At 39.5% G+C, this 14,706-nt stretch overlaps 1 protein-coding gene across 1 annotated transcript in view; it reads right to left on the reverse strand.

Annotated features, from left to right (window-relative positions):
• The window catches only part of sema3b (sema domain, immunoglobulin domain (Ig), short basic domain, secreted, (semaphorin) 3B), a 71,439-nt gene that overhangs the window by 10,205 nt on the left and 46,528 nt on the right, over positions 1 to 14,706 (reverse strand). The window contains exons 2-9 of the mRNA XM_085258994.1: positions 11,302 to 11,820; positions 9,125 to 9,282; positions 7,390 to 7,452; positions 1,263 to 1,382; positions 836 to 929; positions 584 to 703; positions 322 to 464; positions 116 to 230 (exon numbers count right to left, since the gene is read on the reverse strand). Of these exons, the coding sequence (XP_085115120.1) occupies positions 116 to 230; positions 322 to 464; positions 584 to 703; positions 836 to 929; positions 1,263 to 1,382; positions 7,390 to 7,452; positions 9,125 to 9,282; positions 11,302 to 11,491 (1,003 nt within the window). The 5' untranslated portion in view covers positions 11,492 to 11,820. The remainder of the gene's footprint in view (positions 1 to 115; positions 231 to 321; positions 465 to 583; positions 704 to 835; positions 930 to 1,262; positions 1,383 to 7,389; positions 7,453 to 9,124; positions 9,283 to 11,301; positions 11,821 to 14,706) is intronic.

The following is a 14,706-nucleotide window of genomic DNA, read 5'->3' on the forward strand; positions in this document are numbered from 1 at the left end:
AGCTTTGTTTACTTCATTTATGTTATAGCATATTTTTACTCAGCACAATTTTCATCTTAAAATAGTTCACACAGTACATACTTGTACTTCTGACAGTTTGCACAGCTGTACTTACGCAGCTCATCGAAGTACGTGTCGCTGCCATCAGCTCCTGGTACCGAGCAGATCAGACGGGTCTTCAGAAATGTTGTCCACTTGTTCACCAGGCTTCGCTGACCGCCCATATCATTCTGATTGGAGAAAAAATAGCCAAGATAAATTTAAGAGGATATTTTATTTATATTTGTCAACAATCCAGCTGGAATTGCTGCTGGATTTTACCCTGCACAGCTGTCCGATTCTGGAGTAGGTAGATTTTCCCAACCCTTGAGCCTCAACCGCTGTCTCCCGGAAGAAGAAAAAGACCTTATCGTCATCTGGGTTCTCACTTTCAGGGACCCAAAAGGACCCAACAAACTTTGGTTCTGGTAAAGAAAATCAAAGAAAAAAATTAGTCAAAAATAACCTTTCCTATCAACACAGTGTAATTCTTCATTTGAGTCGTCTCAACACATAATCTGATAAAAAAAAGACAAAAGTGCACCATTAAGCCATCTTGAATCATGCTGTTCAGTGCGGATAGAGGGGCGTTTCCCCAGGCTTCTGAAGATGGTGAAGTCCCTTCCCATTAAATCTGTGGCCACGCCTGCATACAGCTCATCACCTAGGAGACAGAATTAGTCAACGACTGTTTGGATAATATATTTGTAGTACGTCAAATCAGCCCAATTTCAAGACCCATTAAATGAACGTTCTTATTCAGTCATCTCATATTAGTTTGCATGGGTGCAATTACCGACGAGCACAGATGCAGCGTTGTGTCGAGGATCATACGGACTCTTTCCTTTCCCGTCCTCCACTTCAGAGGGGTCAATCCTGAACACGTGGTCCTGATGGACAGAGGAGGGAAGGGATTTTACAGCGTGATTATATTTGCATAGTCCTTCTATAAATTGGGGGTTTAATTTTATTTTTGAGATTTGTTGTAAAGTAGATGTAAATGCCAAATTCTTTATACACTTAAGACCATATTTTAAGGGTCTGTCGACAGGTACACTGAATAGAGACTAAATTGGTTGGCAGAGGACTGAAGTTTCTGTGTTTGAAACATCTTATTTTCAGCAGATGAGAACAGATAAAGACATTGTATAATATTTTTAGACTTTCTTGTTACACTGTTGCATAGTGAGTGTCGTGTAGGTTGTGTTTTGTACATTCCTCACCTCCATCCTGTGTCCCACCTCGACAAAGGCACAGGTGGGGTGGAAAGCACCCGTTCCACAGGCGTATAAGTGGGTGCGGTTATAGTGGTGTACAATCTTCACGTAGTTCACGCAGTCAGACTGAAAGACACACACACATATAGTACTTATTATTAACTTAAAGGCTGATCTTTAGGAAGTTTTAGGAAGGAAACTGTTTTGTGATTGGCACTCTACAAATTCTGAGACAGAGTGTTAGGTACACTACTGAAACACAATTCTTGCATGAAATACAATGCCCTTTTTTCCAAGCCTGACATAGTGGTAGTGTTTACCTTTAAATACAGTAAATAGCTGTCTGCCATTTAGTCTATGATGTCCCCAGATCCATCTCCTACTCACAGGTTTGACATCATGTGTGTCCTGGTTAATACGACTGACTAACAATCAAATGGTCAAATGAATATCCACACGTAATTTAACCATGTTTCCTAAACTGCTATAATATCACCAATCTCTATAATAACCTTGCTGTCAAGTTTCTTTGACTTATATGTATACATTTATAGAAAAGAATGCAAAATAGTTACATAAAGAAATAAGATAAACTTATATTTCATTATCCATTTTATTTTTGCCAGACTTATATCTTTTCAAACCATTTTAATCTTTGTTCTATGTCTTCTTATTTCCATTATCCTGGCTTCTTTCTAATAACAAGCGAGCATGTTATTGATTCATAGACACATCTGTTCATCTCAGAATCAGGTTACACTGAGATGGATCTCAAGAGAGTGCTGGAAAAAAAGGATTTACTGTATACTAAGATAATGGATGGTACATTTTTCTTCCTGTCTTCAAACACCACGCTTTGAGGTGATTAGCCCATAAAGAGATGATACTATATGTGGACTGCTGTGGATACTACAATTATTGCCATTATCATGAGAATCTCACACCACAGATTTATATTGAATATGAATTTTTATAAATGATTTTCTGTATTGTGATTACGAAAGTGTTCAAAACAACATGTCATCAGTACATTGTTTATTTCTTATATATTCACACACTGTAGCACACATTTAAGCTTTTATCTTTCCATTTTGCGCTTGTCTACTTCTCCCCAGACAGGTCACTGTAACATCTGTCTGTCGATTGTTGTGAGTATTGGTGGATCTAAAGGTTTGGAAAGACATGAATCTCACTGTCAACAGCAGACAGTCATAATGCAAACAGCTCAGAGCCTGGATCATTTGGACAATTAAAAGACAAATTAATCATTTTTGGAGTAAATATGCAGAATATCAGTTTCTGTGTAAGCGTTCATAGAAAGTGAATTGTTTGGCCTGCTGTTTTCCAGGTCTCCTGCACGGCAACAGTTTAGTCAGCCAATCGATTGGTTAAACACCTTTATGTGTGCGTGTATACACTACAACAAGTAAACTTGTGTATTCACACAACAACTCCATCTCTAATCCCCTGGTAGGTTTTAAAGGCTGAATGGGAAGCCTTTGTTCTAAACCACTGAAGGTTATAGATATGTGTGTGTGTGTCTCAGGGGGCAGAGAAAGGTGAGGCACTCAGCAGAGCAGGAGGCTGACAGAGAAAAGTCTTTGATGTGACAAAGGAGAGAGATCAGGAGGGTAGGGAAAAGATGCATGAGCGACCCTGAAAAGATACAAAAAGAATGAGGTGAAATGATGACAGCAATCACTTTTTCTCATTGTCTGATCAGTGTGTGTGTGTGTGTGCATACATACAGAAGGGTTTGGGTGTGTGGAAGGGTTGGGTGGGTGTGTGTGTGTGTGTGTGTGTGTGGGGGGGGTTAACGGGTTCCCTGGACAACCTTTGACATGCCACTGACTCATTAGTTGAAACAGTGAGCAAAATGAGGGCTGTGACCTTACAGCAGCTTGAGCTCTAAGTCTTGCCTTCACGTTTTATAATGCTGCATTGTTCTGCTGTAGATGTCTTTTTCTCTGTTTCTCTTTGTTCCTTCTGTTGATGATTAACCTGATCTACAGCATTAATGTAGTATTTTAGCCACTATCTGTGCTCTGTTTATGGTATTTGGCTCCATATCGATTGCTATCATATAAACTATGCTTCTTTGAGCATTTTATGTGAAGTGTAACGTGTTCTGGTTCAGTGGCTATTTTTGTGTTTGTCAGGTGCATAAAATTTAATCTACCAGGATGTCCTTGAACTAAATCAGATTTTTTCATTTGTCCTCGACATCTGAAACACTTCAAGTAAGGATTACTTAAATATATATACAGCGTAGTTTGCTTTTGAAATACAAATAAAATCCATAATACGATCAGAGAGATCAGGAAGAGTGTGGAAGTAGAAACATCACTGACTTTTCACTGAGACTGGAGTGTTGACTGTGAGACCATTTTTATGTTTTGCTTTCACTTGTTGTTTGGTTAGGCTGAGGCACCAAAGCTATTTGGCTAGCTCGTTCCACTGGCTAAGTTACCAGGGTGCCTAGATGCACTCCATCTAAGACATGACATGGTTTCTGGAGGTCACTTAACTTTAAAAAACAACTAGGCTGTTATAAAAGCTGCTGGAAGCTTGTATTTTCCATTTGGTTAAAACCAGAACAAACTGTTTGAATTTGTGTAAAAGCAAAGATTCCAAGAGATGCAGGAAGCTTTAATAAAGTTAATGGCAGAGAGGGTTTGACTTGATGGGAATGGTGATGTTCATTAGATACACAACATATCACAGTGTAATAACATAGGAATGCCTTTGATCATCTCTGTGAAACGGGACAATGCAGTATCAGGGGATACTGGCAGGCCACATTTCTCCTAAAAATGGACTGATTTCTGGAATCCAACTCTCTAAGTGATATACATAAGAGGGTGCCTTCTTTCCATTTGTTTCCAATTCTTTTCACCGTTGTTTGTGTGTGAATTCCTGCACAGTGATCGTCTACACAATGCTGGAAAAGAAAATGTTCTTTGGTGGTTTCAGACATACTTGGTGGTCACTGAGCTTCTTCTCTCAGTAGTTAAAGATTAACACAATTCAGTTTGTGTCTTCCAGAAAGACTAACATGAGTATTTGGAAGAGTTCTCCTTTTTAAATTAATTCTTCCCATTGAGCTATTGGACTTCATTCATAATCTAATTCATAATGTCCCAGAACTCATTGTGCAACATGCAGCTTCTTGGATACCTTTAAAAAAAATCAATTTTGATTTACAATTGTGATTAATGCATCTTCCACAGAGCATTTTACATAAGAAATTGCTTTGAATGATATACTTATGAAATAAAGAAAAGGATTTTTATTATTAATTCCTACCCATTGATTTATTAATGGGTCTTGGAAGGCACTGAAAGTTACCAAGTGGGTACTGAAATGACAGCATAAACACACAATCTATCACTTCTGCGGTTCTGAATATGACTCCGGCCTTACAGTGACGCCTCAGAGTGCTGAGTCAGACCAAGTGTCTGGGTAAACTGTCAACTGTTTACTGCCCCGCTCTAATTCTGTTTATCTGCATGTGTCTGTGTTTGTCTTAGTGTCCTGGCACATGCAAGGTGGTTTTACTGTTTGAAGGACTGGAGGGTTGTAAATAACGATATTAGATGAGGACAGGGAATATGAAGAAAGGACCAAACATGGAAAATGAATGGAGGGAAGAGATCAAGTGGCAGGGAGAGCTTTTGACCTCTTCCTATAGAAAACACATTTCTCTGTAATTAGGGTCAATAGTGCGTGGTGGAGGTTTGGGTGAGTTTTCACACAGAAAAGGATAAAAGAGGATAAAAATAACATTTCAAAGGATAGAAATGTGAGTAAAAAAACTACTTTAATGCAAAATCTGTCATTTTCTTTGAACTTTTGTCTTATCACTTTCTTTCTCCCACAATAACTCATTATCTTCTTCATTACATTAATTCTCTTCATCACTCACAGTCTCCACAGTTACTCGCACTTTCGAACAGGACATATGCATACAGAAAACTGAACACACTCATGCACAGACAGACACACACACAGACTCCTGGTCAGGTGAAATTAGAGCCTGGATTTTTGTATGAATGGAGCCCGTTGTCTGTCTGCTACAGCTGTATAATCACACTGATGACGGGTTTGTTTTACACACACATAAAGACACATTCACAGACATTAGACACACACACTGGAAACTTACACATACAGGGATAAATGTACACACAGACACTGTCAAACACTTGAGTATAAATAGACACATTTATGGTATATCTGCATAAGCAGATGTGATTTTACTGTTTTAAACAGTTAAAGCCACGAAGTACCTACACACACACTGACCTGTACAGTTATCTAATTGTAATCTTGGGTGGTCTATAGGTTCTTGGTGGCCTCTACATGTTGGTCAGTGAAGCCAAGCCTCCCCTGCCCACACTACATCCACATGCAGAACATTACACAGAAAATCTTTTTTTGGCACTTAAATAATAAGTCAAGGGAACTTGATGATGGCGTATCTTTTGGTAAACTCTGCTGTGAGTTCTGCAGCAGGTCATGAGTTCAGCCATGGAGACTTTGTGCATGCAGTCATCTCAGAACGGAATCAGAATCAGATCAAATCATCCAAATAGAAACACTTTAACAATCAGGGTTTTGCTTCATTTCCTGTTAATCTGCATCTTTTTGCTACTGCTGCAGTTCATGTCCAAGATGCTCTTTATTAACCTCACTCAGTCCGTCCATCCTCATATAGATAATAAACATCCAATTCAACCTAATGTAACGAGCCACATTTTTACAAGCAACGGGTAAATATTTAGATTTCTGTGACCTCACTGCATTGCATCATATCGTCAAAGCGAAGGTATGTAACTGTTATTTTCTGCTGCACATATTCTTCCAGTGAGGAAGAACCCAGTGAGTTGCTCTCATAGTGAATATATCAAAGATCTTCAGCAAGAACTGTGTTTCCAACTGAGTTTCTCTGATTCACTAACCCAGTGCAATACAAAGTTTAATATTTAAGTGACATTTAAAAAATGAAATGTTTGCATTGATCCCAAACCTGTCTGGTTAGACAGTGTGTGTGTAAACACTGAGTGTGAGCTCTACATCAGACTGTGTGGATATCATTCAAATAGGGCTCAAAGAAACAAATTTGGAGGAAGTAATCTCACCACATGGCAGGTCCAAAAGTAGGAGTGCTGCACCTATTATTACATGTTATCTGTTTAAATGTGGTGTTTCTGTCTTGTGATGACTCCCATGACTCGAGTGGATTAAAAGGTAGCATTGTGTTAGGCTGGGTAGGAGTGGACGCTTACATTCTGCACTTGGAGCTCAGTAGCAATGCTTACTGAACTGTATGTAAAATGGGACATGGTTAAAGTGGATGTTATGATGCATTATGTCTCATAAAAACTCAGTTTAGCTAACAGGTTGTAGTTAAATATTCCTTGAGTAATAATAATAATAATAATAATAATAATAATAATAATAATAATAATAATGCAGTGTGTATTATTGCATAGGATGATGACAACACACTTCTAAAAACTTTCAGGTTCCACATCTGAACTGTATCAGCTGTAAACTTTTATAAATCAAAGCAGAGATCACAGACAAGATAAAACACAGGCGTAGCTGTGGGGTCGGGCCAATAAAGCCAATACCTGGTGTTCTTAAAAACTTTCTATCGTTCTATCTGAGGCTTCTGGATGGTGATAGCTGTGGTTGCAAAAGGACTTCCAGCCCCATTGAAGCCTATCTGGAAACAGCTCTCTGTCTTTACCTCTGTAAGCAATTTCCTGCCTCGTTTATGTTCCCGGTCACTTGTTTTGTGTTATACTGAATAAAAAATGAAGTCTACCTTGCAAATCTCAGTCCTTCTATGCTTCAGAATTATGGATTATCTTTGGTATGAAACTACAAGCTCATTGGTTAACTAGCTGTCAATCACAAGTCATTAGTGAATGAGCGCGTGGTTTCACAGTCAGACCTGCCCTTACTTTTTTCAACCAAGCTGGTGACAGCAAAAACATTTATTGGAAGGCTTGAAAACAGGGCTTTACCAGGTGATATCACAGTACCCACATCAATTTTTATTTCTCTGGTAAAAATGAAAACATGAAATCACAGGGCTAAGGTGACGTGTGGTGTGATCACTTACAGTGATGTCTTTGCCAGCCCAGTTACACTCCTCCCTCCAGTCAACAGGGGCAGGCCAATAGATCTGAAACAGGCAGACAAAGATCAGTCCATCTTGTAAATTTACTCTGGATTTTTAATTTGGCTAAATTAGATTATTTAGAGTGTACCAGAGATGCATTCCCTCATAATATAACACAGCCCAGAAGATCACTGGCTGCTCTCTGCCCAGCCTGGAGGTCACTGCAAACTCTCGGTACCTCAGCAGAGCTGGCAATATCATCAAGGACCACTCTCACCCCAGCAACCAACTGTTTGAACTATTACCGTCAGGCCGACGGTACAGGTCACATAAAACCAGGACAAACAGATTCAGGGATAGCTTCTTTCCCAGAGCTATCACCGTAGTAAATAAGCACAAAAACAATTGAACCTATTCCATACCGTCACTGTCATTATATTATGCTGCTATTCATACTGTCATTATATTAATGCTGCTATCCTGTATATATTGTACATACTATTGTTTCAGTACTTACGATTGTTTTTTTTGTACTTTTTATATTTTACATTTATATTTATTATTGAAACTTGCACCAAGGGAGTGGCACTCCAATTTCGTTGTACTCTGTACAATGACAATAAAGGCTATTCTATTCTATTCTATTCTATTCTATTCTATTCTATTCTATTCTAATATCAGGACTTAAACCATCAAGTGTAAGAACAGTTTGATCCATCTCTTTCTTTCTAACCTATTTTATCCTGCAGCCATTCAACAACATTGCAACCCCCCCCCCCCCCCCCCCCAAAAAAAAAAACAAAAAAAAAAACAGGGAGAGCTACAGTGAATCTGCACACCCAGCTCATAAATCAAACTCCCTCATCTACCTAAAACCAACAGAGGTTTCATATCTGACAGATAGAAACTTGCAATTTACTCCAAGCAGCTGTGGACGGATGTGTTTTGTGGGCTTTTTTTGTGTGTAACTCTAGTGTCTATACATTTCAGTTCTTTTGCCAGTGTGTGTACTGTATACTCAAGTCTTTTTGCAGCTCTGATTATACTCCAAAGGCAAAGGCCTCACAAAGTGTACCTTTTTGATATGAATCATAACCTCTTTTGCATAAATGTTTTTTTCTTATCTCCGTCCAGCTCTTTGATTTTCTACCTTCCTCTATGGCTACAACACTTCTCTTTTCCCCTCAGGTCAGACACTTAAGTAGACTCATATGTGCACGGATGTTATTTTCTAAAGGGTGTGTTTGTAAAAAATGTTTCCACACTTCTGAATATTTCCTTCAGGAATGCAAGAATACAAACCACAGGTGACTAACTTTGTGAGTCAAAATAATAAATGATTCTTAGAAAGTAAACAATGTTGCAGTGGTTGTAAGAATGACTCACTTTCATCTTCTGCCAGTATAATCACCTAAGATAGTTAACAAAAGGTCACAAAATATTTTCATGGCAAATGTATTTGGAGTTGTTGAGATTTATCTCTTCTGGTAATGGTTTGTGTATTACCAGGGAAAATGCTGTGTTTATAAAACAGTTCCTTATTTTATGGATAACTTTTTAAAAAGCCTTGTGCACATGAGAATCTAAAATTAAATCTACTCATAACCGTTAAAACACAGAGTTGAAAATGTTGAAATCTCAGCAGCAGTAACTTAGTTTTGATCAACAGACCGCTCACACTCCCACATGTTTTACAGCTGTACAAGTTTGGTTTTGGGGGTTGTTTCTGGCCAACCTTGTGTTCTTGTTTGGCGATGTTGTCCAACGACAGAGACAGCAGGAAGTTCTTGGCTCCCACAAACAGTCGACCCCTCTCTTCATCCAACAGCAGGGCACTAAAGCAGCAGGAACGCTCCAGCTCAAACCGTCGCACTCCGTGGAACTGCTGCAACTCTGAAAATGTAGATTTACAGGGTGGACCTCAGTCAAACACTGATATGAGTCGATGATTTCCACATAACTTAAAGATAAAGATATTAAGTATGGGAGAACCCGCCTATGCATTTGTGTTAGTGTGTAGGTGCCAATGTGTTTGCCTGTATTTATGGAGAAATGTTCTTATATGTATACAGAAAAGAGATAACTCGGATAACTTTGCAGGGGCTTTAGTTTTGGACCAGTCTTTTGTTCTTTACTTGTCTTTTTTGTTGTATAGCGAAGTAAACTTTTTTATTAATTATGTTCTTCAGAAAGTAAGTAAAGAATCATAAAATCTTTGCATTCAAAGCTGTCATCGGCGTCTTCAGATCCACATCAGTTAGTTGGCTACAGGGCTTCCACAAGTCACGCTGCTAAAAAAAAAAAACCCTCAACATCTTATGTATTTCAGTATATTTCTGAGCTGTGTCCTAAGGCCAGTGACTTGTGAAACGAGCAGGATGAAATCCTCTGACAGTAATGACACTATATTAGTTTCAGTGGAAAAACTGAATGTCTTTACCATTTCCAAACTGGCAAGAAAAAGTTCTAGAGGAACAGTGCCCAGGAAAATTTAGCTTGTATTTGTAAATTTAAACTATAATAGTCACCCCAAGCTTAATGGAAAAAAAAAAGAATTAAAAACTGTGTTCTTGGCTTGAGGAAACTAAGAAATAAAGGGACTACATCCTCCCCTACGTGCTCAGCTCAAACTGGGAGCTTAAGAAAACAAGACCAAAGCCCTCCTCACTTCGACATTAAAATGTCTTTTATTAGTCTGCCATTGTTCTAATGTGAATTTATAACTTTAATTAAGTCTTTGACGCCACCCAATAGCCGCCAGCATGACATCAGGGACTTTTATTCAGCCCCACCATACTGTGGTGGCAATAACCCTGGGCTTGAGGGCATAGTGTGTTAAAAACATGCGTATGATACCTGCCTTCTGCTAAATGCAGTTACTTTTACTTTAAGATCCAAGTGTATTGGTGTTTAATATTTTACTGCTCCTTTCTTGAGCGCTGGTACAGAATATCTGTCAAGAAAATATTATTTGACAGCCCAAATCTACTTTAAGTAGTTGAGTTAAGTAATGGTTACTTCATCCTTTAAACAAGTAATAATGCTTTCTACTCAATAAAAAGCAGCAGTCAAAAATGCCATTTAATGCTACATTGCTAACTAAAAACAAAAAATGTAGTATTAATTAATATACTCTCAGATAGATCAGCTGTACAGCATGTCATTGTGAAACGCTTGTTTTTAATGTTTAACATATTATGTTTATGTTTGCTAAAATCCTAACAACAGCACCATTACCAAACACACAGAAAGGCATCAGCAATTTAGCTTCATTGCTAAAGTGGCTAAAATTGTTTATAGGACTCTACTTTTATGTCAAAGTAGTATTTTAATAACCGCCTACAGCCTAATTAGGAACCAAGAAACTCTCACTGTTGACACTCATTTGTCATTTGTGTTTCAAATAAAACTAGAATAGTCTTAAGTCTTCTCATAATAAATGCTTCAAGTTACCTTCAGCCCAAATTCAGGCGGGTATATGTCTCAGCTGTGCAAACGGTCTGCAGCCAGCTTCATGGCCTTGGCCAGTTCATTCAGGCTGTAATTACCAGCTTGGTTTATGTGGCTGTGTTGGGCATTGAGCTGCCTTCTTCTAACATACAATACCCAAGATGAAACACAAAACCGTGCTACTGCGTGTTTAAGTTGTGTGTGTGTGTGTTTAAGTTGTGTGTGTGTGTGTGTCTATGGCTGTGAATCACAGCAGCCACAAATTACAGTTGGCTACTGTTCAGCTGCATATACTTTCAAAAGGATAAAGCTGAATATTACATGAAACAGAGAAAGTGGGGTGTGTGTGTGCGTGTGGTTTGTGTAGATACTTTTCTAACTATTACGGGCAGTGGAAGAGAGAAATTGCCTTTTTTTTTTAGAAAGAACCAGAACTTTTATCCTCAAAGCTTTTGCTCTTACCTTTATATGATAACTTCATGCGCGGTGAAGTGGATGATGAAGAGGAGGAGGAAGAAGAAGAAGAAGAAGAAGCTGAAGAGGAGGTGCGGGTCACGGTGCTGGAGGACACATGGGCAGCGGCCAGCCCCAGCAGGAACAGAGAGCTGCAGGTGACCATCGTGGCCACCACCATCATCATCATAGTCATCATCTTGGCAAACGTAAAGCAAACTCCTTTCTTTCAAAAGCGGAGTCTGTCAATTTATTTATTTAAGTTTTAATTTATTAATAGAAGCTATAGTTGTGTCCTGGTTCTGATTCAGTCTTCAGAATCTGTGTGACAGAAGCAGGGACCGGCCTTTTAAGGATTTATTGGAAGGATCCTTGAAAAAGTGTTGGCTTCTATTTTTTTCTCTTCCAGTCTTCTTTTTAGAGTCTCAATAATCAGCGTAACGTCGTTCTCTTGGGACTCTGAAGGATGATCAAGCTGAACTCTCACATCAACGATGGGCCATAAACATTAAACATGGACACATAGACCTGAAAATAAAGACAGAGAAGTAACAAATTTAGAAATATGCACTGCTAGCACACGTGTGCTTATGCCAGGGATGCCCCCATGCACAAACACACACACACACACACACACACACACACACACACACACACACACACTGCTGTCTGAGGTATTTTTAGTCAGACTCAGATTGATGCTCCTGCCAGGCTATGCTAATGCCAGCCTCCATTATGGCAACACTATAATCTCTTCACATTACAGCAAGACTCAGGGACAGTATCCAAAGCGCGCGCGCACACACAAACACACACACACACACACATAATCTCTGACCTTGTGTGATGAATACTGTGTGTGCGAGATAGAGATATGCTTTGCGCACTGCCAAGCCAAGCGCAAACTCTCCATGTCTGTGGCACTGCCAGCTCACACACACATATACGCATCCAGCACTCACACACTCGCTTGCTTGCTCACACTCTTCCTCGCTCCCTCCACACTGGCAGACAGTGTCACTGAATGAGATCTCTTCATTGTGAGGGACTAATGAGCCGACAGTGATGAAGATGGATGAATGGATGAGCACATCAGTTCTTACAACAGTGTCACTTGTGAGCGAATCCAGCCTCACAAAATGAGCGACTGTTGGCTTCTGATATCAATATTGACTTACACAGTAATAGATAAATGAAATTACAAGTTATTTAGAGATTTACAGTGTTGCTTTTTCCCCAATCTAGTTTACACATGGCTTCTATAATGGTTTTTTTTTCTCGGTCTCCTGATGTATTGGATTTGCGGAAATTAATGAGACAGACTTGCTATTGTTTCAGAAAATTCCCCAATAACATCTTACGGCACTGTCAATGCCAAAGCATGAGGGAGGTCAGTGGCTTGTAGTCCTACATCTATATGAATGTTGTGCTGCAAAAAAAAAAAGGGAAAAAAAGTGCGCAGTGAACACACACCTCTCTTTCAGTACTTTGGACTCTGCAGGCAGCAGGAACAATAAAGCCTTTCAGTAGAAACAGTCTCCTTTATTATATTGCACCTCACAGTTGGCACTCAGTAACAGGCAGACAGTTGGCTTTTCCCCTCTTTTCATTTTCAATCTTTACTTATTTTCCTCCTTCTAACAATTACCTCTTTCACTTCCCTTCATCTGTCACCCTCTATAAAAACCCATCTTGTGTCTTGGCAATAAAATCAGCTGTTCAATAATAATCTGCTCTTTACTGCAGACTAGATCTCCCTGTCTTGACTGGGGCAATATTAGACGTAAAATAACAGTGTCTTTCTTTGCTTGGGATACTTTAAATGAGGGGTAAGGCCAAAAAAGATTTGTGGATATATTTAAACTGCAGTCTATTGCTAGCCATATGTTTTCAACTAGAGCCAAATCAGCTGACTTTGTAATGCACTATAAAGGAATACAACATTTGTTTTCCACTAATAACTACAAAAGATGATCCAAGAGAGAAAAAGATATCAGTCAGAGCAACTAAGAAAAAGAAGAAGCAGTATTTCTCCCTGGAGTAATTTAGATTTGGCAGCATGGCGCTGTACACAGCCCTCCTCACCTTTCTACGACTACAGAAACAATAAGGTGGGAAGAATAGACTAGGCATCTGCAACAACAGACATGATACTGATTGTCAGACACATATGGGTTGATTTTGGATTGTAAAGTGGCTTGCAGATGCAGGCAGAAGTTTAATATCAGAATCTGAGATTTGTCAGCCATTAGTTGTAGTGGGATGCCACTGACCTCAGTGTACGTAGAGGTGTTGTGTCTACGTTCCGCGAGGATGACTGTGTGAACAGAGTGAGGCCTGTCATCACCAACATCATCTCAGCCATATTTAAAGCATGCCAAGCTTTCAAATACGCACTTTGCTCTAAGCTGGAACAACTTTCTTATTAGTTTCAAATTCCTGGTTATCACTGAAAACTAAAGAATCACTTTAAAGCACAATATACATAAGATGAGAAAACACACATACACTATACAGACATAGACCCGTCTGCGCTGTTGGCACAGAGTTTTATGAATAATGGAGCTATTGAAGCGTAGAGACAGGAGAGCTCTCATAAGCTCATGGCTCCCAGGCCACAACACAACAAGACACAGCTTAACAGGAACATAAACTCTCACATAGCCTCCAGTATCTAAACACACGCACATTTGTGAATGGACAAAAGCATACATGCAAGGCTATATCCCAGCACAGCCTGCTATCTGCTACTTTAACTCGCTGTTTTCGAATTGAAGAGGTCTTGGGTGATTTCACAGATGTTCGCTGAGTGCAAAGTTTCCCAGCTAGCATTAAAGAAGTGATCACAAGAGCACTAAACTGTGCTGAGGTCTGTGAAACAGAAAGGCCGAAGCACAAGGCTGCATGTCTATGCACGCTCAAGTTTCTGCACTGAACTGCAAAGATGCTGCAGTATTTCAAGGGGAAGGACATCAGCACTCTCATCAGCTGCAGCTACGTGACACAAGAACAGAAGCGAGCACGCACACGCGCGCAATTCACGTCACACTCCCTGGAAGCGACAAGAGGAGCAGCGAAACCCTCACACTCCTGTTGGCTGCTATAAAAGGAACGACTGGTCCCATTGTTCCTCCGAGACACCCCGAGCTGTGTGTTGCAGTGTTTGTGTGCATCCTATAACTCTTCATGAGTTGAAGAGTCTATTATTGTTCCTCTTCATCACATCACATCACAGCCCTGTGAGCAGGCACACACACACAAACGTTTGTATGTATTCATAAACAAGGATGTAGGAGAATATATCCCCACCTAAAAAACTAGCCCTTCTCAGCACACACACACACACACATGCATGCACATGCAGAGGCAAACACAAAGTCCTTGCATGTTCCATAATGGATCTTAATAATAAAA

Source organism: Mchenga conophoros, linkage group LG20, assembly GCF_057382185.1.
Source record: "Mchenga conophoros isolate Kocher_MC1m ecotype Shallow Benthic linkage group LG20, M_conophoros_male_GT1.1, whole genome shotgun sequence".
Classification (NCBI taxonomy): Eukaryota; Metazoa; Chordata; class Actinopteri; order Cichliformes; family Cichlidae; genus Mchenga; species Mchenga conophoros.